The 25,336-nt window shown below is 35.8% G+C and overlaps 1 protein-coding gene across 3 annotated transcripts in view; it reads right to left on the reverse strand.

Moving 5' to 3' along the window:
- DMXL1 (Dmx like 1) overlaps positions 1-25,336 on the reverse strand; it is a 134,671-nt gene that overhangs the window by 98,889 nt on the left and 10,446 nt on the right. For all 3 annotated transcript variants that reach the window (XM_060636303.3, XM_060636306.3, XM_060636305.3), the window contains exons 2-7: positions 17,624-17,749; positions 14,880-14,951; positions 11,919-11,997; positions 6,177-6,309; positions 1,745-1,811; positions 35-213 (exon numbers count right to left, since the gene is read on the reverse strand). In XM_060636303.3, coding sequence (XP_060492286.2) covers positions 35-213; positions 1,745-1,811; positions 6,177-6,309; positions 11,919-11,997; positions 14,880-14,951; positions 17,624-17,749 — 656 coding nt within the window. The remainder of the gene's footprint in view (positions 1-34; positions 214-1,744; positions 1,812-6,176; positions 6,310-11,918; positions 11,998-14,879; positions 14,952-17,623; positions 17,750-25,336) is intronic.

The raw sequence follows: 25,336 nt of genomic DNA on the forward strand, positions 1-25,336 counted from the left end.
CTTAATACATAGATAAAATGACTAAATCGCTGACCTAGGCATATATTTGCTTGTTTTACGCCAGGAAAATCCATTTACAGCTCGAGGATGGGCCAGATATATAAAGGAAAAGTCCATTTCTCCTTGGGATTGTTTTTCTGAACTTTTATCCGGAGAGGTAACAGCTGTCCGCCAGTTTTCTACATTATACCATACCTTTAAAAGACAGTCATCCTAATGAAAAAAAAACAAAAACAAAAATAGAAAAACATTTATATCAGAATTAATTTAAAGGTTAAGTCAAACAGCAAAAGTAAGAACCTTCTCCCCACTTACAGGAATTTAGGGGTGTGAGGTGTAGTTGGCACAGAGGAACTGAGAAGAAAACATCTGATTGAAACTTTTCTATTAGCATTCCATAATCGTGCTCTGAGAATTAAGGTATGAATGTGTATATTTTGCAAGGAATGGATCAAGGAAAATGCTAGTTACCATACAGGAATCACTGAGAAAAGATTCACGGATAAAGGGTTTATTTTCCCACTTAGACAAATATCAAATAAGAAAGCATTACCACTAGCAGGCTTACGAGGACTGCCAATTTTTTTAAACAAAAGTTTTCATGAAGTATCATGTGAACGTTCAAAGAAAACGTTGAAGATAGTAATGATGAGTTAATAGCTACTACTATATAAGATATTCCAAGTTTATTTATTTTGAGAGACAGCCAGAGAGCTAGAATGTAACCAGGGGAGGGGCTGGGAGGGAAGGAGATGGAGAATTCCCAGCAGGCTCCACAACGTCAGTGAAGACACAGGGCTCCATCTCACAAACTGAACTGCGAGATCACAACCTGAGCCAAAATCAATCGTTGGTCACCTAACTGACTGAGCCACCCAGGCGCCCCAAAATATTCTAAGTACAATTAAAATCGCATCTGCTAATTTGGGAAGCATGGATAAAACAAGGGGCACTACAACGTACCAGGTTCTGCTTTTAAACTATAATTGCACTTCCACTGGTAAAGTCCATCAGAACAAACTCCATTTCTCTCCTAAAAAAACCTCACTGAAGATTTAGGGTAGCTCACATCTTGGGTCTACAGAAAGGTTTGAACCATGAGAACAATTAATTTCAGACAATTATGTGTATATGAGCTGTTTGGAGATCCAATGATTACAAATAAAATAATTCCAAGGAAAAATATACTGCTGGGACATCAGCATGGCAAAATATGAAAATGGTTACAAATGTCCTCTTAGAAAGTCGGTATATCCTTATATTTGCCCAAAAAAATTAATTACTTGCCCCAAATCAAAAAGTTGGTAAATGGCAGATTTACATTCAGATCTATCTTTAAGTCTATGTTTCAATTATACCATACTATCTTTTAGAACAATAATAGCCTGTTTTCACTATATTTTAAATATTTTTATTAGATTTTTTTTTAACGTTTATTTATTTTTTGAGACAGAGAGAGACAGAGCATGAACGGGGGAGGGGCAGAGAGAGAGGGAGACACACAATCGGAAGCAGGCTCCAGGCTCCGAGCCATCAACCTAGAGCCTGACGTGGGGCTCGAACTCACGGACCGCGAGATTGTGACCTGAGTCGAAGTTGGAGGCTTAACCGACTGAGCCACCCAGGCGCCCCTAGAATATATTTTTAATAGAAAATATTTTCAACTTAAATAAAAGAATAAAGCCAGTTAAGGTTTTTGAAGTTTCAAAATAAACCAACAGCAATAGCAATTTCACAAGATTACCTTCCCAGCAGTGGCAAAAAATTCTCCATCTGGTGAAAATTTCATTAAATGAATTTGGGAAGCAGTTCTGTAAATTAAAGAGAAGAAATAATTTTTAAGGAAAATTAGAATTCTGTATTACTTCTCTAAACAATATTCAGGAACTTGCTTTAAATAATGGAAAATTTTCTGATAACACAAGTTTTGCACTCAATTTTAAGTACATCTCATAAATATAAAATGAATACAAAATATAAATTTTTAAATTAAGTATAAAAATTATTTTTACGTGAAAATATCTATGTGTACGAATCATTAAAGGAAAGACTTCTCAATCTTTAAAGCTTAAGACAAAACAATCATAGCTCTCATTGTCTTGGAATATATAGATATCTAATGGCCCTGGAAATTAGATTTCCAAATTGAAAAATTTCAATTTCTCTTTCTCATATTCTATCATATATTTTAATGGACAATAAATCAGTATTTTGAAATGAAATCTCCCTTAAGGTGGCATTTACCTCATTGAAGATTACGTATGGGTTACTGGGGGACTTGCACGCATGAGGGAAGCCCGCCAGCTTCGCCTATGCACTTGGTGCACACTTGCCTTTTCTTCTCTGATGAACTTTGGCTCATTTCACGTCATTGCCTTCCCTTCTGGCTATGCACTTATGCTGATCTCAAGACAACCCTCACTGTCATTGCCTTCCTTTTCTTTACCCAATTTTGTGCTTAGATTCACCTCAAATTTATTTGTAAAGCAGGCCAAAGAGGAATTCTGTCACACTTCCTTCCAAATTAAAGTAACTTTTTTCTTAATCTTAAACGTAATAGCTACGTAACAGAAAGTATTGATACATATATATGAAAAGAAGAAAATGAAATCATCTACAGTTTCGCCACAACACCCATTCCCAGGCAAAGCCACTGCTAACATTCTAATGCACAGACTTCTAGACCCATCTCTCCACCCTCCTCATCTGTCTACTTTCTTTGGGAGAATATAGGGGAGGAGAGGATGGAGAGTGAGGTCATATTACATTACAGTTTGCTTTGTAACATTTATCTATTTTAAAGTATGTAAAGAACACATTTGCATATCAATGTGTATAGATCTGCATTATTTTACTGGCTATGTTATTCTATTACATATATATGCACTGCCTTAAAATAATTTTTCACCACCGTTTTCTCATTTCTGCTGCTACAAAATAAGTGGTGCAATGAACATCCTTGTATACACATTTCTATGGATCTGGCTAATTCTAAAGATATTCTTTTTTTTTTTTTTTTTTTTTTTTTTTAAATTTTTTTTTTCATCGTTTATTTATTTTTGGGACAGAGAGAGACAGAGCATGAACGGGGGAGGGGCAGAGAGAGAGGGAGACACAGAATCGGAAACAGGCTCCAGGCTCTGAGCCATCAGCCCAGAGCCTGACGCGGGGCTCGAACTCACGGACCGTGAGATCGTGACCTGGCTGAAGTCGGACGCTTAACCGACTGCGCCACCCAGGCGCCCCTAAAGATATTCTTAAAACAAATCATTAAAAGTGCCTGATCTCCACTGCAATCATCTCCAGGAGTGTGACCTCTGTCCAGGTCTTCTCAAAAAAGCTAAGGCAGTCTCTTTTAAAAAGGAATCAGTTTTCAATGCTCCCTCTGCTCAAAATTCTCAAGAGCTTCCCAACTCAGCACAAAAGGCAAACCCTCACAATAACCTCTAAGCAAACTCCCTGACCTTGTTCACTTTATTCAGCCACAAGCTAAGCACACTTCTACCAAAGTCTGCAGTGAATGTTCACTCTGCCTCCAAGATTCTTCTCCCAGAGATATCCCCACACACCTTGCTCCCTCATTTCCTTCAGGTCTACACTCAAAAGTCACCTCTACTCTTCTTCCTTTTACCTTAGTTTTCTCTATCATACTACTGATCTTCATCTAACGTGTAAAACGGGTTTTAAACACATCACAAAAGGAATGTGATCAAGCTCAATGTTTAAATGTGTTCCAGTCAGTGTAATCATCAGCTGCTCCTAAATTGAAACCTGAGTCCCATGGCTTTTCTGCTTAATTAAATAACCATCCCAAATACATAGTATGTCTAGTCCAAGTTATCACCGTAGACTCTAATCTTGAATTAACTTAAGATTCTTCCCCTCTACCAAAAGCACAAAACACATTTCAAATTCTCAGTTCAACCCATGGAAGCCCTGAGGAGAAGGCAATATAACACTTTGCTGCTCCCCTCTCCCCAACTTTACATGGAACACTCCAGAGCAAAGATAACTGTCTCTAAAGAATTTTCTTTGCAAAGTCCTACTCCCTCTCCATGTTAAGCCTTTTTAAAAATCACAATCTAGCCGAAGGGTACAAAATATATGGAACCAACTCTCCTGAAATCTTTCTAAACTCTATATACCAGGTCTGCCTTACTCTCTATTTGGTATCTCATATAGTTCTCTTCCTGTTTCATATAAAACGGACTCAGGAAGAATGCCACTTAACATTCTGTCATACTGGTTTACTGGTTGGTAGTCTCGGTCCCTACCTGGTCACTGCTATCTATATTCCAAGCACTTCTACCACTGCCTCAAACATGATAAACACTCAGCAAATAATTGCTGCATGAATGAATGAAATGTGGAGTTACTATCTCAGGGTATAAAAATTAAGCCTGTTGATTCATACTTCCAAATTGCTCTATAGAAAAATACCAATGCACTCCCTTAAGGAGGATTTAAGAGTACCTGTTCTCTAAACACTCACTAATAGTAGATATTATTCATCCTCTTCTTTCTGGATATTTCTCATTTCTAGATTTTGAAGTCCATCAACTGTCACTTAATTTGCTTATTATTCATATGTACTACCATTTAAAATTTTTCACTTGTCTATTTTTGTTTATTACAGAGATATTAATTTTTAAGACCTCTTTTTAAAAAAAGCATTAACTCCAAATTGCAAATACTTTCCTCAACTTTTAATATTCTGTGTGGTCTGTTTGCTTTATAGAATTTTGTTATTGATATGGTCAACAAATATTGATGTTTTCCTTTCCTTTCCTTTCAGTTTCTAGTTCTGGTATTATACCTAGAAAGTCTCTCCCTCATCTAAAGCAGCATTTATCCTCCAACAGTGACAGAACATAAGTATCAAATGTTAAATTTCCTAGTAGCCACATTTTAAAAAGTAGTAAGAAACAGGTGAAATTATTTTACTTAAGTTAATATATTAAAACTACTATCATTTCAACATGTAATCAATAAAAAAAAATAACTGGATATTTTACATTTTTTTCCTTTGTGCTAAGTTCTTGAAATCCAGCATGTATTTTATACTTATAGCACAGTCAATTCAGACTAGCCACATTTCGAGTGCTCAAAAGTGGCATGTCACTAGCTGCTACCATAATGGACACTGTAATTCTAAAATAAAAAAATTCTCCTGTATTTTCTTCTAGTATTTAGTTCATTGTGTAGAAATTCAAGGTTTCCCTCTTTTGTTTTTTTTTTTTTTGTTTTTTTTTTAATTAATTTTTTTCAACGTTTTTTATTTATTTTTGGGACAGAGAGAGACAGAGCATGAACGGGGGAGGGGCAGAGAGAGAGGGAGACACAGAATCGGAAACAGGCTCCAGGCTCCGAGCCATCAGCCCAGAGCCTGACGCGGGGCTCGAACTCACAGACCGCGAGATCGTGACCTGGCTGAAGTCGGACGCTTAACCGACTGCGCCACCCAGGCGCCCCAAGGTTTCCCTCTTTTGACACTTATTGTGGTGTGAGGCATGAAACATACTCTAATTTCTTCTCCACAGAGTTACCAAGTTTACCCACTGATATAAAATGACACCTAATATACTGAATCTCCATGTGTAATTGGGACTAATTCTGGACCCTAATCTGTTCCTACATCAACAACAAACTGCTAGGCCAGCTCTAGCTTTAGAATTCATTTTTCTATGCTATCTTCACTATTTTACTTCTTACAGAATTTTCCTGATTTTCCCATATTTAACCTGTTAAAACAAGTTTAGAACTATGCTCAAAAGTAGAAATTCCAATGGGATTTTGACAAGGATTATATTCAATACATAAAGTAACTTAGGAAAAATATACTTCTTCACAACAGGGAAACGTCCAGTCAAAAGCATGTAAAGTGTCTCTGTCTCCTTTGGTAGAATTTAGCAAGTTTCTATTTAATGATCATCATACAGGCTTAACACATTTTCTATGTTTCTCCATAGGTGTTTTATTCAATAATTTAAAAAAAAAAACTGGATCTACAGATTCACTTTGGGAAATAGTGAATCCTCTGTATTTATGAAAAGACCTGTTGCAGAATAAAAAGTCAATACTTTTAATGTTGTGTAGTTTCACAGAAACTAAAATGCATTTATAACAAAACCCACATGAACAGGTTTATCACTTTAATCCCCTAATTAATTGCTTACTTGCAATGCCAAATGCATCTCCAGTCCCCCAAATTAAGATCTGCTTTATCTGGATTTTCATCTTCAGTTGGCTTCTCCAAGTTAGCATTGGACCACAGTTGCAAACAGCTAGAACCAGTTAAAAGACGATTGCCTAAAAATACATATACATTATTCACCATTTATTATTTAGGTATTTAATTAATGAGTTAAGTTACATGGTTAAGAGTCTCATATAATACTATAAAAACAACTCAACTTCTAAAAAAGTTAAATAACCAACACATTTGCGGGGAGAGGGAGTGAGGGTGTATTTTAATTCTGTTGAAGCAGTTTGGGGAAAATAGGGAAGAGATCATGTAATCTTTCATTTAAAAAACATTTAATGAGCATCTTCTTTGTACCAGGCATTGTGCTAGCCACTGACGGGGAACACAATGACAAATGAAAACTGTCCTTTTTCAAGACGATTTCACATTCTGGTAGAGACATTCTGTGAAGAGAGGCATGAATTCATGCAAGTTCAAATATATTCCCAAGAATGATTTATAATCTGGTTTATGGTTAAAGAATAAGGTGCACAGAAGACTTGGAAAAAATTCTGGTCAGAGACCAAAGCATTTTTGAAGTTTATAAGGCATCTGGTTACAATTAGTTACAATTAGTTGGGAGTGTTAAGTGTGGAGAGGTTACATAAGTGGATCTGTATTTTAAAAGAAGGGGTCTAAGTAGGATGGGCAGATATCAACAGATGGACTTGAAGAGGCCTCGTAAACCTTGTAAACCTCCCTGCACTGAGACAATATGCAGAAGTTATATGTAAAGTATGTACATTTTTCTAGAAAGATAATCCTTAATTTTCACCACACTTTCAAAGGCTCCAGTACACAAAGGTAAAGATTCTTTAAAAAAAAAAAAAAAAAAAAAAAGTCTAGAGATGGATGAGATTAGAGAAAACACACAGGGAAACCTGGTTAATTGACTATAATAATACACAAAGGAAATCATGAGAATCTCAATCAAATACTAAACTAAGAAGCAAGGATTTGAAAGCCATTTCAAAAGCAGAATTTTCAAGTCTTGACATCAACTAAAAAACAGGAGATACAAAAGGTTTCAAGGAAAAATCTCAACTTGGGAAGTTGAGCAGAAGACTGTGTTGTCATCCAAACAAAGAACACAGAGGAAGAGACACAACTGTGATCAAAAAGTTGAAAATAAATAAGGAATTCACTTTAGCAAATAAGGACTATGGATTTGTGTCTCCCCATAAAGATCACTCTATTTCAAGGAAAGTGGGTTTGTGACAAAACAGACTGTTGACCAGAAATCCCTGTGTCTACATCCTAAGTAAGTCACTTAATTAGTCATGTGAATTTAATCTTGGGCAAACTCTGAGCCTCAATTTTCTTCTCATCTATAAAATCAGAAGTGTTTACAGATCGGCTGTAATGGTATCGTATGTATAACTGTGAGGCACAGGCTAGTATTGTACATATAACCGTGATACACAGGCTAGTGGGCTTAGCAGAAGCTCAATAAATAGCAGCAACAGGGTGGAAGGTCTCACAAACAGCTTAGAAAGCACCAATGAGGAATTTCATTTAAATTTAGTTATTATTAGCACTGCTAGGAATTTACCCGAGGGATACAGGAGTACTGATGCATAGGGGCACTTGTACCCCAATGTTTACAGCAGCACTCTCAACAATAGCCAAATTATGGAAAGAGCCTAAATGTCCATCAACTGATGAATGGATAAAGAATTTGTGGTTTATATACACAATGGAGTACTACAGGGCAATGAGAAAGAACGAAATATGGCCCTTTGTAGCAACGTGGATGGAACTGGAGAGTGTGATGCTAAGTGAAATAAGCCATACAGAGAAAGACAGATACCGTATGGTTTCACTCTTATGTGGACCCTGAGAAACTTAACAGAAACCCATGGGGGAGGGGAAGGAAAGAAAAAAAAAAAAAAAAAAAAGAGGTTAGAGTGGGAGAGAGCCAAAGCATAAGAGGTTCTTAAAAACTGAAAACAAACTGAGGGTTGATGGGGGGTGGGAGGGAGGGGAGGGTGGGTCATGGGTATTGAGGAGGGCACCTTTTGGGATGAGCACTGGGTGTTGTATGGAAACCAATTTGACAATAAATTTCATATATTGAAAAAAAAAAGAAAAAAAAATTTAGTTATTATTCCACTGCTTAGTTCACCAATGGACACCAGTTTTTTAATTTATAACTGAAAAATAACACTGTATTAATTTCAGGTGTACAATATAATGAATGACCTGATATTTGCATATACTGCAAAATGGTCACCACAGTAAATTGAGCCTACATCCATCACCATACATTGGTTACAATTTCTTTCTTGTGATGCAAGAACTTTTAAAATCTACTCTCTTAGCAACTTTCAAATATACAATATGGTATTGTTAACTAAGGTCACCATGCTGTACATTACATCCCCAGGACTTATTTATTTTATAACTCCAAGCTTGCACCTTGTGACCACCTTCACATATTGTAACCACCCCTCACTCCAGCCTCTGGCAACCGTCAATCCCCTTATTTATGTATGAGTTTGGTTTTTACAAGTTTTCTTAAACATAAACTGAAGTTGAAATTAAGGTAGTATAAGAGACTCTTAAAAACTGAGAACAAACTGAGGGTTGATGGGGGGTGGGAGATAGGGGGAGGGTAGGTGATGGGTATTGAAGAGGGCATCTTTTGGGATGAGCACTGGGTGTTGTATGGAAACCAATTTGACAATAAATTTCATATATTAAAAAAAAAAAGAAATTAAGGTATCCCATGAAGGATTAAGAAATTAATATAAAATACAAAATAATTAATCCCAGTTATGGAATGATACAAAGATAGCTAATGTATAATACAGTATATTGCTTTGAACACAAAGGGTGGAGGTATGAATATTAAAGTAGGAAAAAAGGCAAAAAAAAAAAAAATCTTAAACAGAAAACCTCATGATTTAAGCTGGATGCAATAGTGGATCCGGAGAAAACACAAAAGCACTATAGTCAGTTTAGTAATGGCATCTGAAAAAATTTCTTTATATCCCAATAACTAGCAAATAGTAAGTAAATACTGATCAGAACAAAAATGCTAATATTTCACTTAAAATATTTACAATCTGTTTATAAATAAAGTTCACTTGCAAAAATAAACTAATTGTTCCCAATTATTTATTACAATAACCCGTTTCTCAACCAAACCATTAAATTTTAAACTTTTCAATTGTAAAAAGAAAAAGAATTCGATCACAATTAAAGAGATAATGGTCATGAGCTGTTGTCAAGTCACTATTAGGTATGCTAGGAAAATAAGTAACTGTCTTTTATTTTCCTTTATTTTTTAGAGAGACAGAGAGAGAGCAGGCGAGAGGGTCAGGGAGGGAGGGAGGGAGGGAGGGAGAGAGAGAGGATCTTAAGCAGGCTCCACACTCAACATGGAGCCCCATCTCATGACTGCCCAGCCCCCATCATGACCTGAGCCAAAATCAAGAGTTGAACCGACTGAGCCACCCAGGCGCCCCAAGTAATTATCTTTTAATACTACTCTCTAATGCTGATTTTAGAGCAATATTAATACTATCCTCTGAAGCATTAGTATTGATAAACCAATGGTACAGAATATCCAAGCAACTATTATGTTATTACTAAAGAAATATCACTCAAGGGGCGCCTGGGTGGCTCAGTTGGTTAAGTGACCAACTTTGGCTCACGTCATGATCTCACAGTAGGTGAGTTCAAGCCTCGCATTGAGCTCTGTGCTGACAGCTCAAAGCCTGGAGCCTACCTCAGATTCTGTGTCTCCCCTCTCTCTACCCCTCCCCTGCTCACGCTCTTTATCTGTCAATAATAAATAAAAACGTTAAAAAAAAATTTAAAAAAAAATCACTCAATTGTTAAATGTTTTTATTGAAGTTAGTAGTCTGATACCTCAAGTAGCTAGTTTACCTGTTAACAATATTTTTAGAGGGCTCTTATATACCAAGTACTTTCAGATACACTGCTATACCTTATCATTAAAAAACTACCTTGTGAAATAGGTTATTACCTTAATTTCTAAGTGAGTTAACCATTCTTCATCTGTTAAGTACTTTTTTCATGATAACAAAACTTACAGTCAAATATGTGAACATTTATTGAAAACCTAATATATGATGGGCCCCTAAAGATAAAAACATACTAAATAAAATAGTCTCAGCTCTATCTAACAAAAAATTTAAACCATGTAAACAAATAATTATAATAGACTGTAGGGCAATAAGAGAGTAACCATATAGTGTATCATTCAAATAGGAACTTTTGTTAGAGTAGAAGGTGACACTATTATCATATGAGAACAACAGGCATTAACTGGGACATAAGTCTCACTATAGTAACAATCGAGTTATACACCAAGTGCTGTACTAAATGAAATGTCAAATTTGAACCCAGGTCTGATCTCTCTCCACTGTATGTATAATATATACACATAGATTACCAGCTAGTAAGCATCAATCCTCTAACCTTATAAGAAAAAAACATTTTAAAACAATGATTTTAAAAAAGTATCTCAAAGATAATCTCCTTTATCTCCTAATTTCCAAAGTTTTCTAATAAACATTTTTTCTCAGCCATTTCAACCACTATATTAAAATTTAAACTATCTTATCTCTAAACTGATGATTTTTTAGTTCTGTTTCAAAAATAACTTCTTTCTTATATTCTAGAAACGTCTAGCTTTTGGATATTGCTACATGTTATGCAAGCATGTCAAATTCCACATGTCCAAACAAAATGTATGTTCCACTATCTGTAACTCCTGCATATCGCTGTTCTTCTGGGCACAGATATTCTCAAAATAATCTAAAATCCAACTGCCAAGTAATATCAATTCTACCGCCCGTGCATTTCAGATCTATGTATTCCTTGCATTAGTCATTCAACATTAATTAAGCACTAATTACATTAAAGACAGTGAAATAAATTCTTATTTCTCAGACTACTGTGAATCCATACTTTGCAAAGGTAACTATAAATATATTTATCCCCCTCGTCCTCCAGACTCTGACCCTTCTAACTTACTGCTACCAGATAAATCTGGTAAAACCATAAATCAGCTTGTCTTGAGGCACTTCAAAAACCTGTAACAGTTTTTTGGACAGTCAAAAAGAATTAAATTCAAATACCTTCACATGACTTTAAAGACCTTCCACAATATGTTGCAATCTCATCTCCTTATCACCAGACTCACTCCAGCTTCAAAGTCCTATTAACAGAATGTATCTAATGCTTTCTTTTTCTGGGCCTTTGCCCACGGCAATGGACTGATAAAAACTGCTTTCGGATTTTTTTTTTTTTTTTTTTTTAATGCAGAAGTAGTTAAGTGATACATACACACATGACCTCTTCTTAGAATTCCCTTTTTGTCTCTTCTCATCTATCCCCACTCTCAAAGCTAAAAATCTACCTCCTGACCAGTCAAAAAGCTCCTCTTCAATCAAACTTTGATTCTCCAGACAGAATTAATGTCTCCTTCCCAAATCAACAGGTATTCCTACCATAGGTAGACACTATTACAGTATTTGTGTTTATTTCAGTATAAGCTCTAAAAGAACATAATGTTTTACTTACTTTTTACTCCACACAATCTCACACAGAGCAGAACTGAAATACATGAAAGTAATAAAGGAAACAACCCAAACAAGTGATACTGTTATTTCATTTCAGTTAATCCTGCTTGTGTTCTTACCTGCAGGATCCCAAGTTATGTTGTGTGCTATTGATTCCAGAAAAAATTGGCCACTTTTCTGCCATTGACTATATAATTCCTAAAATTAAAAAAGAAGTCATTTAGCCAACTATTATGGGCAGCGTTTTTCTGTCAAATATATACATTCATTTATTATTATCACTTATTATTCATAGTAACACATGAAGTCATTTTCTTTGAGGTACAATCGACCATGCAGTCATTTTGAAGGAGAAGAAAATGTTCAATTCAGTCAAGAATAAGAAATATGTAATGGAAGAGAAGAGTGAGAGAATGAATACCCATTCATGGAGGTCCAAAAAAGTTTGTTTTCAGCATAAACAACCAGTAACTATATGCCACGTTGGAGAACATTCTCTTTAACCTCAGACTTTTAAAATTACAATGTTTACCATATTATTATAATAGTTACAAAGGTTTAACTTTAAATTTGTCTGTGTCTGTGCTGAGGCTTCCTTCTCTTTTAATGTTTCATCCTCACCTGAGATCATAAAGTATGTGTGAAAATTCAGAGTAAGAAATGAAACACTTCCATTATATTACATAATTTATGACATTATCATTTCTGAAAGCAATACTTTTCAAACTTTTTTACCTGTAGGCCACTAAGAAATGTATGTTGCAATAGGGCCCAAAACACAAACAGACATAAATGCAATCTAAGTTTACCCCCTTACTACATGTGATGCACAGTAACATCTTCTATTTTACCTCATTTTCTTTTAAATTCAGGCTATGGCCTACTAAGTTGATTTCACTAACCTCAAAAAGATTGAGACCCATAAATAATCTTTTAATGTAGTGGTTTTCATACTTTAGTACAATAACCTGAGATGTTTACTTAAAATTCAGATTTCTGAGATGCACATCCAAAGGTTTGGGCTCAAAAAATCCAAAATGAGGAATCTGTACTTTAAATCAATGCCCCAGGTGATTCTGATACAGGTGGTCTGCAGAATATGCTTTTATGAAACACTGCCTTGCAGGAATGGCTTTTGATCATAGTGCATGTCAGAACCCTCTCTAGAACCAGACACAGAAGTGCCTAGGCACAACCCCACACCTACAGATTTAGAAATCCCGAGGGCAGGATGGATACATGGACCAGCTAGTGATTCTGAAGTTGTCTTCCCATGAAGAACCACCACCTTAAAAGAATATTCCAGAATGCACAAAGAAAAGGAAATAGTATCTTTTTTATGAGGATCTACAGATTCTCTTAGACTATACCCAGGAATTACAGATTCTGTGTACCTTCCAAAGTCCATTTTTCTATTTGATCCAGTTTTTCCCTTACACATCAAGGTTTTTTGTTTGTTTGTTTTTGTTGTTGTTGTTGTTTTTTACCCTTTCTGCAGTCAGGGTTGCCTACCAATAAACCAACTTCTTCTTACTGACTTTTTTTTTTTTTTTAACTTTTTTTTTTAACGTTTATTTAAGTTTGAGACAGAGAGAGACACAGCATGAATGGGGGAGGGGCAGAGAGAGAGGGAGACACAGAATCGGAAGCAAGCTCCAGGCTCTGAGCCATCCGCCCAGAGCCCGACGCGAGGCTCGAACTCGCGGACAGCGAGATCGTGACCTGAGCTGAAGTCGGACGCTTAACCGACTGAGCCACCCAGACGCCCCTCTTACTGACTTTTTAACAACATATTAAACAATTATAACCAGTACATGAGAAAATGGGCAAAAACTAAAATTCCTGATTCTACCCTTACTGATAAAGGTATTTTAACATAACTGATTTTTTTAAAAGTTTTAAAGTGAGTATCAGTTAACCTAAAGAAAATATTTTTCATTAACACAAGGTAGGGAAAAGAAAGTCCACACGTAGGAATCAATACAGCTAGTTTTACTTAGTTCTGTGGCTCAGCAGCTGTTTCACTAGTTAACTAACTTATTTTCTTTGGGCCTCTGTTGTCTTACTTATAAAAAAGAAATAACAGCTGTCATACTAAGTCAGAAGGAATTTGCAAGATACTAAGGAGCTAAGTGAAAATGAAATGAAAAATACTCAAAGATATATAAAGGTATGTCTATTATTAAAACACCTTAATTCTCTACATTTAACATACTTCTGCACAGTTTCTGACATCACGTCATCATTACAATATTCCCACAAAGAATGAATCGCTATTAGCCAATTTCAGAATTGATCAAAGAGCCTCGTAAGACTGACTTGCTTAGGATCAAATGGCTAGAAAGCAGCAGAGAAAGCAAGTAAGCAGTGCTCTTAAGACCATACTTTGGTGATCCTCTTTCATAGGACTTAAATCACCAGTTTAATCTTCAGTGGAAATGGGTAAAATAACCTGGTCTATTGTATCTAGGGCATTCAAGCACCCAAGAAATTTACTACATAACCTTTGTACTTATGAAATATTGTTTTAACCAGCTTTCAGAACTATTTCTGAATACAGTTTCTCTATAAAGAAAAACATTTACTGACCTGTTAACAGTTATATTACACGAACATAGTAAGTGCAAAAAAATAAGCCCTGGAGATATGTTAAGACTCTGCAATTAAAACATGTAACTTTAAGAACAAAATACACAAGAAACAGCAGAGAAACTATATAAAAGTAGATAATAAAAACCAAAAACAAAATAGTCACCCCACCTACATAATGGTGTTTGCCACTAGCAATAAATGAAGTGCCAAACTTAAAGCTGTTGACTCTTGAAATATTTATTATAAAACATCAGAAGAAAAAAAGTATTTTCAGGCAATTCATCAACACAATTTAGTTTAATTCTACTTCAATCCAAGATTTAAAACATATTTTAAATATGGAAGTGGCATTTAACACGTATCTACAATTATGGTATAATTTATACTGATTTATTTGATGATCACTCTGCTTCTACACCCTTAAAAAACACTGTCTTTGAATACTCAAGACATTTCAATGCCTAAAAGAAAAATGATAAATTACTGACCAAATTTTTCTTTTGCTTCGGTAGGTTAACTGGTTCAAACACAGAGATAACATTTCCATAGGATGCTGCAATCTTTTAAAAAGAAAAATAAAGAAAACTTATGGATATGTTAACTTACTTATGAATCAAAAGAGCAAAAGAAATTAATAATATAACTTAAAATAAGCCCCCAACCAACACAATTTCATTCATCAATACTTGAAATGTCAGTTTTAAGAGACCACCATACCCAAATCAGAATTCTAGTACTGTCACTTACCAACTAGGTAACTAGCAAGTTAATCTCTTTGCATCTTAGTATCTCTATCTATTTATCTATATTTATAATATGCATAATACTATCTTCCTAATGGAATTAGTTGGAGGATTAAAACAACGGCTATAAAATATCTAGCATATAATTATCTTATAAGATGCATGGTAAATATTAATTCCTTTCCTCATAGAAAAAAAATGTACTTATGTATTCCTCGTCAAGTGGAAATCAGACTTAAAACTCAATTTCTAGGTTATCTCTTTAAAGTTCAAAATTCTGTCACTGTATGTGTATGTAGCCTTTTAAAAACTTAGATCTATTCCTTTGTGAACTCTCTAAGAAATGCATTTTTTCAATACTCTATTTTATTTGGTATCTTTATAATTTACTCTTTTAGTCAATGGCTCTATTTTATAAGGTGGCTACTGTTATAGCTTGAGTGAGCCACAAATGAAGAACACTGAAGTATCAGAAATGAGATTGATAGATACAAAGAATGAATGAGGGACAAAAATAAGAACATATAATCAATCTAGAGAAGAGGGGAGTAAGTAATGAGGATGTAATATCCAATGGAAAAAGACTTTCAATGGCTCTTTTTAAGTGTTCTGCAAGGTTCATAGGATACAGAAATCATCTGCAATCAGTCGGTCTGCAAGGAAGTATTTAGTTTGAGCTTTTAAGCATGGGTAGGGTTTCAAAGAGAAAGGAGTATTCAGTGTAGGAGCAGGGTATAACACAAATATGAACACAAGTATAAACATTAGAAGAGACAATGTACGCTTGGAGATGACTACTAGCCCAGATGAAACAGAGTGTCCCTTATAACAGAATAAAGGACACACATCCAAAAAGGTACATCCAATCCAGGTTGTACAGGGCCTCGGGCCAAAGTGAATGATTTGAACTTTCCCAAGGTACTGGGAAGCTAAGAATGTTCTAAGCAAATGAGTCAGATAAATGCAGATGAATATTCTCATGAAAATTAATCTGCTAGTACTACAGAGGAAAACAAAACAGTAATGCTAAAATACTAGATGTCTACAGTATTAAGCAGCATTTCCTTCTTAAAGGCAAACAGAAATCTCCAAGTTTCATAACCTGCAAATTTTCTTCCTGATATCATAAGGAGTCTTTTAATTGTACTAAGATCTGTGACACAAAGGAAATTTGCCCTTTATGAAAATGACTATAAAACCAAATAACCAGTTTAACCTGGACTGTCATGTAATATAGGATCTCATGAAAATATAAATCATATGTGAAGTTATTAAAATGAGATTTCCAACATTAACCAGGTCTGTTTGAGTCCAGATGGTTTAATCAAGTTTTTACACAGTAATGAAGATTATAGAACTACAAAGCTGGAGATCAAACAAACATGAAGGGGGGGAAAGTCTCAAGGATTTTCAACATTCCATAATAAAGATCATTTTCGTAATGTAGTAAGAATGAAAGTTGTGAACAAAAGAAAGATAGGTGAGAAACACTTGTAACTACAAAGGTAAGGGACCTAGGAATAACAAAGAAGACCAAAGAAACAGGTAAAGATTTCAAGAGCCAAAACTTATTCTACCATAAGTATCTCTAAACTATGTCCTAAGAGGTAACTTTTCAGACAGGCAGGTTCATCAGAAATGCTTAGATTAAAAAACAAAAAAAAAGATTGGGTCCATTTGATTCCTCACGCAAAATGTTCTGGTGGAATCATAGAGGCAAATAACCTTTTAAATATCTAGCAAAAAAATTAAATAAATTTGCACAGTTTAGCCTAGTCTAGTTACAAGTATACCTAGGCCTGGCCACCTATGCCTACATGGTGCTATATTAAGCTATACACTACTGCCTACTAGCTAGGACTCCAATTCTGCTACTATGTAGAACCATATTTCACCTGATACAGAATCATAACCTGTTTCTTTTGTTGTTGTTCTTCTTCTTCTTTCGAGGTCACTTTTTACTTTTCACATGCAAATAGAAGTCCAAACAAAATTTTTCATTTTTCTTACAGACTTGAAATAAATTGATGAAAAACTACGGACTTTAGAAGAGTTGATCTCCATTTTAGTATAAAGTTTATCCAGAAGTTACAAGGAGATACCTGCACAATGAAGAATGACTCTAACATATGATTTCTCCTCAGTAGTTTAGTGTAAACAGACTGAAGGTTTATTGTCATTCCTTTACCTTAATCCAATCAATTTTTAAATAAGTAACCTTTAGAACTGTTCTATGGGTAATGTTCACAGAAAAGATTATGCTATAACTTGAAATTATGTAAGAACAGAATTCTTGACAATCTCCAAGACACATCAGAGAGAAACAAGAATTTTGTTCTCTATTATGCATCTTAGAGAGTCAAAGAAAATTGTAGCTACATTGTCCCTGAAACAAAGCAAGCTTCACATTCAACAGGAAATACATACTTTGGAGATTATCTTGACAAAAACCAAATTCAAAACAAATCTCACATTATAAGATTACAAACCTTGCCTTGTTGCATTGAGCAGTCTACACATCCTACTTGAATATTTCCATGTTTAGCTCCTGGGATTATTTGTAACCTTTCAAAATCACTTCCCAGTATAACAATGTCACATCCAGATGCATAAGCCTAAAAAAAAAAAAAAGAAAGAAAGAGAGAAAGAAAGAAAGAAAATAAAAGGAATAAACTTGTGAAGAAAGTATATACACGTACAATACTGGCATTAATATTATGTTTTAACAGAGTGATTTTAAACATCTTTTTTTTTTTTTTAATCTGTATAATTCAAGAATATTTCCTTTACCTCTGATATTCAGTCCCATCAGCAAATTCAGCCAGTCCTGTCTGCAAAATGTTCACTTCCTTCATCACTAATGAATGGTACTGCTCTGGTCTAAACTATCATCATCTACCTCTTGCACTACTATTTTTTTTTTAAGTTTATTTGAGAGTGGGCACACTCATGCATGAGTGAGAGAGGGAGACAGAGAATCTCTCATGAGACAGAGAAGGAGACAGAGAATCTCAAATAGGATCTGTGCTGTCAGCACAGAACCCCACCCAGGGTTCGAACCCATGAACCGTGAGATCATGACCTGAGCAGAAATCAAGAGTCAGATGCTCAAATGACTGAGCCACTCAGGAACCCCCCTCCTATACTACTATTAATAGTCAGACTGTTTCCATTCTTGCTTCCCTCTAATTCCTTTCCACACACAGTCATCTTTTTTTTTTTTTTTTTTTAAGTAGGCTCTAGACCCAATGTGGGGCTCAAACTCATGACTCCAAGATCAACAGTTGCATGTTCTATCAAGTGAGCGAGCTGAGCTCCCTGAAGAGTCAGCTCTTAAAAATGTTTATTAAAGCAAGTAATTTGCCCTGCTTAAAAACCCCTTCAATAGTTTATCCATTGGACATGGAATAAATCAACTTCTTACCATGGTTCAATGCCCTAAATTATTATCCCAACTCTCCAAACCCATCTCAAGCTACTGTCTCGTTCCCTCTTTTGGCTCCCGTCCCTACACTGCCCTTCCTTCTGTTCCAGGGGCATACCAATCTTTTTCCACCTCAGTGTGTTTTATCCACCTCTCTCCTGCCCGATCTTTGTCTAGCTAGCTTTTTTTCAATATTCGGGTCTCAGTTCCCTCTGTCTCTCTCTGTCTCTGATTACTTTCCATCCCACCACTATTTATTCTTCTTCATAGCACCTATCATAATTTTTAAGTATCTTGTTTATTATCCACTTCAATTGCTGCAAGTTAGGTTTCAAGACAAAAAGAGAGCATCCAAGCATATCTTATTCTCTGCTCTATCCTCCAATTCTAACTAACAGGATTTCTTTATAAACACCTATGGAATAAATGAAGTATCTAACTTCAAAAAACAGCCACCACAGCCAAACAAATAAAAAGGTATCGTTCAAGGCTTGCTGGCAAGCGTTTTATACCTCTTTTCGGTTTTTACAATTAGCACAACTCTTCCAACCAGAACTGATTTTGCATCCTTTCTTTAACTTCTTAGATCACAGGAGTTTCTCCTGTTACAAAGTATGTGGCTGTCTTCCTAGAATTTACCTATATAAGCCAGCATGAAGTATGACACTAACAATAAAACATTTATCACAAACTGTTTCCCATCCAAAAATAAGTTCACAGTATTAGCAATTATTTACTTTCTCATCACTTTTGCACCTGCACATTTACCTTACTTAATGTAAAAAATACTATACTTAATATATACTTCATGACCTTAATTCCTATCAAAGCCACAATGTTTCTGTACCTGCCAGCAAAAGGTATTTGAAAAGAAATTTGAGAGAACATACAAATAAATCTGCTCACATTACAGATAAGAAAATGAGGCCTTAATAGGCTGACATAACTTCTAAGTGGCAGAATGGGCTTCAGAATCCTGATCGCTTTTGATTCTTCACCTAGCGCTATTTCCCTGGCACCATTAGGACTTCCATAGTTATTGTGCTTGCCCGAATTTTCCTAGGAGAAATTAGTGACAATCAAGTATGGTTCTACTAGTGTCACATAGGGGAAAATCTTGGCTCAGTGAACAAACAAAAAAAATCTCATGATGGTCTGTAAAACGATATAAATATCCACTATCGGAACACAAGACTTGTCACAAGACTATTAGCAAGAATAAAAATTTTCACTTGTAACACACTAAATATCTTAATATTTTAGAAACTGATTTTCCCCTCATTATTAAATTTTGATAAAGTACTGATTGTCACCGTATCCCAAAACATTGTGTCAAATTCTGAACGTTTACAATTTAGATTTCCTTACTTGTTAACAAAAATTTTTTAGTTTCCATTAACTGGAATGAACATGTATGTTTTCTTTCTTTCTTTCTTTCTTTCTTTCTTTCTTTCTTTCTTTCTTTCTTTCTTTCTTTCAATATATGAAATTTATTGTCAAATTGGTTTCCATACAACACCCAGTGCTCATCCCAACAGGTGCCCTCCTCAATGCCCATCATCCACTTTCCCCTCCCTCCCACCCCCCATCAACCCTCAGTTTATTCTCAGTTTTTAAGAGTCTCCTATGCTTTGGCTCCCTCCCTTTATTTTTTTCCCCTTTCCCTCCCCCATGGGTTTCTGTTAAGTTTCTCAGGATCCACATTAAGAGTGAAAATATATGGTATCTGTCTTTCTCTGTATGACTTATTTCACTTAGTGTAACACTCTCCAGTTCCATCCATGTTGCTACAAAGGGCCATATTTCATTCTTTCTCATTGCCACGTAGTACTCCATTGTGTATATAAACCACAATTTCTGTAACCATTCATCAGTTGATGGACATTTTTTTGTAATTTTTTTTTAATGTTTATTTATTTTTGATGGAGAGAGAGACAGAGTGTGAGTGGGTAGCGTCAGAAAGAGAGACACACAGAATCCGAAGCAGGCTTCAGGCTCTGAGCTGTCAGCACAGAGCCCGATGCGGGGCTCAAACTCACAAACCGCGAGATCATGACCTGAGTCGAAGTTGGATGCTCAACCGACTGAGCCACCCAGGCGCCCCCATCAGTTGATGGACATTTATGCTCTTTCCATAATTTGGCTATTGTTGAAAGTGCTGCTGTCAACACTGGGGTACAAGTGCCCCTGTGCATCAGCACTCCTGTACCCCTTGGGTAAATCCCTAGCAGTGCTATTGCTGGGTCATAGGGAAGATCTATTTTTAATTTTTTGAGGAACCTCCACACTGTTTTCCAGAGGGGCTGCACCAGTCTGCATTCCCACCGACAGTGCAAGAGGGTTCCCGTTTCTCCACATGCTCGCTAGCATCTATATAGTCTCCTGATTTGTTCATTTTAGCCGCTCTGACTGGCGTGAGGTGATATCTGTGTGGTTTTGATTTGTATTTCCCTGATGAGGAGTGACGTGGAGCATGTTTTCATGTGCCTGTTGGCCATCTGGATGTCTTCTTTGGAGAAGTGTCTATTCATATCTTCTGCTCATTTCTTCACTGGATTATTTGTTTTTCGGGTGTGGAGTTTGGTAAGTTCTTTATAGATTTTGGATACTAGCCCTTTGTCCAATATATCATTTGCAAATGTTTGTTCCCATTCTGTTGGTTGCCTTTTAGTTTTGTTGATTGTTTCCTTTGCAGTGCAGAAGCTTTTTATCTTCACGAGGTCCCAATAGTTCATTTTTGCTTTTAATTCCCTTGCCTTTGGAGATGTGTCAAGTAAGAAATTGCTGCAGCTGAGGTCAGAGGTTTTTTTTCCTGCTTTCTCCTCTAGGGTTTTGATGGTTTCCTGTCTCACATTCAGATCCTTTATCCATTTTGAGTTGGTTACAAAATTACTGTTTAATGTAAGTATTAAACATCTGCAGAGTTGAGAACCGCATAGTTATCCCAGAAATAAACATTTAGAACTCTAGATAGGAAAATGCCAATTTATAATACAATTAACCCTTGATCATTCAAAGATTAACCCAGTTCTGAATTACCCTTGTCCTTTTGCTGCTCCTGTATTACACTAGTATTGCCTGTCATTTGACTTTCCTTTAGTGACAGTAGAACATACAAAAGCTTTCTCTCTCTAGTTTTGGTAAACTTCAAATCAATTGGAAATGACTGATCTTATCTGGAATCTCTCTCTTTCAGTCCCCACTTTCTTCTCTTAGAGTTATAACTAATGCATAGCAATAAACTACTATATGAGAAAAAAAAGATTATAATCATCTGCAGTCTTCACTAGTCGACTACTATGCTTGGTGCTTATAATTAAGATTTTCTGGTATTCTTGACTACAGAACTTATTTTTCAGTTTATCTGCATAACTAAATATAGAATGCATTAAAGACTCAAACCATATTTGCATTATGTTCCGTTTCTCAATCATTTTCAAGAATCTGTAAACGTCTCTCCTTAAAAAGTCTGCTGTGCATAGGAGACTAGTTAAATAAATATTGCACATACCCACAATGGAGTATAATACAGCTGTAAAAATAATAAGGAAGCAATCTATGAACTGAAATGCAGTGATTTCTTGGGGACATTTTTAAGTGAAAAAAAGCAAAGTACAAAAGGATGTGTTATTCAGGCAAGGAACAAGGAAAATAAGAAAACACACATGGATCTGCTTATTACAGTAAGAAACACAGGATGGATAAAACTAGACAGTAATAAAGCTGATTACCAACAAAGGTGGGGAGGATGAAGTGGAAGAGATACAGGAAAAAATGACTTTTGAAAACATGTTAACATAATACATATTCAAAACTTAAATCAATCAGAGTAGGGGGCAGGTAGTGAAACAAAGGAATTGACTGCATTTCAAATAAAGAAGGCACAAAGGACCTAAGTAACTTATGAACACAGAGTATGACTGTGTAATATCAGTCTTGGACAGTGAAAAGGAAAACACTAGTCCACCTCCTGTGTTTCTCCTTTACTCACACACAACTACCACATTCTCAACACTTTTGACAACAGATGTGGGGTCTTTTAACCACAAGAAACAATTCTGTGACACAAACTGGGTCTCTGACAATTTAACTCAATTCTGACACTACGTACCTGGGGATAGTGTCTGATCCCATAGGTTAAGGGCTCAGTTTTAACTGAGACTGTCCTATACTTCACAAGCTAATCTCAAGTGGTGGGTCCCCAGGTTACCCATAACTTCTGTCCAATTTGGCTACATACCAGAAGTTCCCATGACCTCCTTCCCCTTGGATCTGATATGTGCTAAAACAAAACTTAGGGAAATACTTACTTACATTTACCAATTTATTAAAAGATATGATAAGGGATACAGAAGAACAACTTAGATAAAGAAATGTATACAGCAGGATCTGGGAGGAGGTTCCAAGTACAGGAGCTTCTGTCCCCATGGAACTAGGGGAGCATCACCCTCCTGGTACATGGATATGTTCACCAACCTGGAAGCTCCCCGAGTGCCATACTGTTGGGATTTCACAGAAGCTTCCTTGCACAGGCATGTCAATTATTAACTCCATTTCTAATCCCTCTCTAGTCTCTGGAGAATGGAAGGTGGGGCTGAAAATTACAAGCTTCTAAATCTGGCTTAATCTTTCTGCTGACCATCCCAGAAGCCATCCAGGACCCTACCTAGAATTGCCTCATTACAACAAAAGATGCTCCTGGTTCCCTTATAACTTAGGAATTTATAAGGGTTTCAAGAGCTGTGGTAGGTCCCAGGGTAAAGAACCAAGTAAGTATTAGGGGGCGCCTGCCTGGCTCAGTCAGTAGAGCATGTGACTCTTGATCTCAGAATTTTAAGTTTGAACCCACATTGGGTAAAGAGACTACTTTAAAAAAAATTGGGCATGTGGGTGGCTCAGTTCCTGAAGCATCCAACTCTTGATTTCAGCTCAGGTCATGATCTTACGGTTCATGAGATCATGCCCTGTGTCAGGCTCTGTGCTGACATGGAGGAGCCTGCTTGGGATTCTCTCTCTCCCCTCTCTCTGCCCCCTCCCCCTCACTCCCCAACCCCATCAAGCACGCAGCACCTGGACACACAATCTCTCTCAAAATTAAATAAACATTAAAAAAAATATTAAAAAACTGTTAAATTTTAAAAAAACAAATATTAGAACAAGTGATGCTCATAATGTTCTTATCACTTAGGAATTTAGAAGAGTTTCAGGAGCTCTGTGCCAGAAACAAGGGAAACAGACCAATATATGTTATCTTCTATTATCTCACAGGCAGGGTGGGGAGAAGTATGAACAAATCTTGAATGCTTTTTGTAGGTTGTTTTGTAACTGTAGTGGTATGGACAATGCAATTCTGAAACTATTTTAAATGTATTACAGAACTGAGCAAATTAGCCGAGGATCTCATGGTATAAGGAAGAACAAAGATATAAAATAAAGATGCAACAGAGTCGAGTAAGGTTGTACCGGAATTGGAAATATTGGTATAAAAATTATGCATTCCAAAATATACATATTTCCCTGCACATATGTAAATATATTTGTACATGTGTATGTATGTGCATGCCATATGCATATACATGTGTATCATGTGCTGGTACTGTCAACTGAAAAGGACAAGAAGCATAAACATCCCAGTAGCAATGAGATCACCTAGCACCTTGATCTTGGTCTCTAATAGCATTCTCTACTAAAAGAAACCAGGGCTCCCTGAAGAAAGAGCTAATTACATCACTGGGGCAGGGTAGCTACAATAAGGGCAAAGAATACCCTCTTACACCAGAAAGAAGGTGCTTGAAAAAAAAAAAAAAAGGACCAGGCAAGAATCATCATCCGTGGATATTCAACCTAGGAGAAAATAGGGACACTCAACTTAGGATATTTGCACGGTCTTAAAACTCTCTCACACACTGCTTATTAGGTACAAGAGGAAGGAAAAAAAAAAAAAAAAGAAATTTGTTGTACGGGGGAGAAACTGGGCAACACCTTCAAGAGTCATCAAAATTAACATCACTAATGACAGATATCACGCACACCTAGAGAAGAACACATCATCTATGCAGAATTTTGGCCAAGAATGCATAACCTCACTATAACCGAGAAGAAACATCAGAAAATGCAAAATGAGTAAAGGTTTGTTTTTTAAAAGTGGGAAGAACGTACTCTACTCTTCAAATGTCAAAGTCAAAATGAATTTAAAAAAAAAGAAATGATGCTAAAGAGACATGGTAATTAAATGTAATCCCATGGTCCGAATCTTGTACTAGAAAGGATAAATGCTGTATAGAATGCTGTCATATCAACTAACAGAACTGGAATACAGCTAATACGTTAGCTAAAAGTTTATCAATATATATTTATGAAATAGATTACTGTTATTATATAACAGAATACTCGTCTTACCATGAAATCAAACTAAAGTATTTGATTGTAAAAAATTATGACATATGTAACTTATTTCAAAGGGTTCAGGACAAAAAATTATGTAGGCATACACATATCCAAGGAGCACAAATGATAAAGAAAATGGGAATCAATTACTACCCATAGTCAAATCTAAGTAAAGAGAGTATGGGTGCTCCTTGTATTATTTTTATTTCATTAACTTTTTCTAGGTATGAAGTTATTTCTAAACAGTTACTTTCCATGTAGTGATGAAAACATCTAAAACTTAATTATTTTCAAAAATTTAAAACAAAAAATGCTGTGACTTTTTTGTGCTTTCTTTTATTTTTCACTTTCTATAGTGTTTTGGGCCTATTTTTTTCTCTTTGGCACTATA

Source organism: Panthera onca, chromosome A1 (genome assembly GCF_046562875.1).
Source record: "Panthera onca isolate mPanOnc1 chromosome A1, mPanOnc1 haplotype 2, whole genome shotgun sequence".
NCBI classification, from domain to species: domain Eukaryota; kingdom Metazoa; phylum Chordata; class Mammalia; order Carnivora; family Felidae; genus Panthera; species Panthera onca.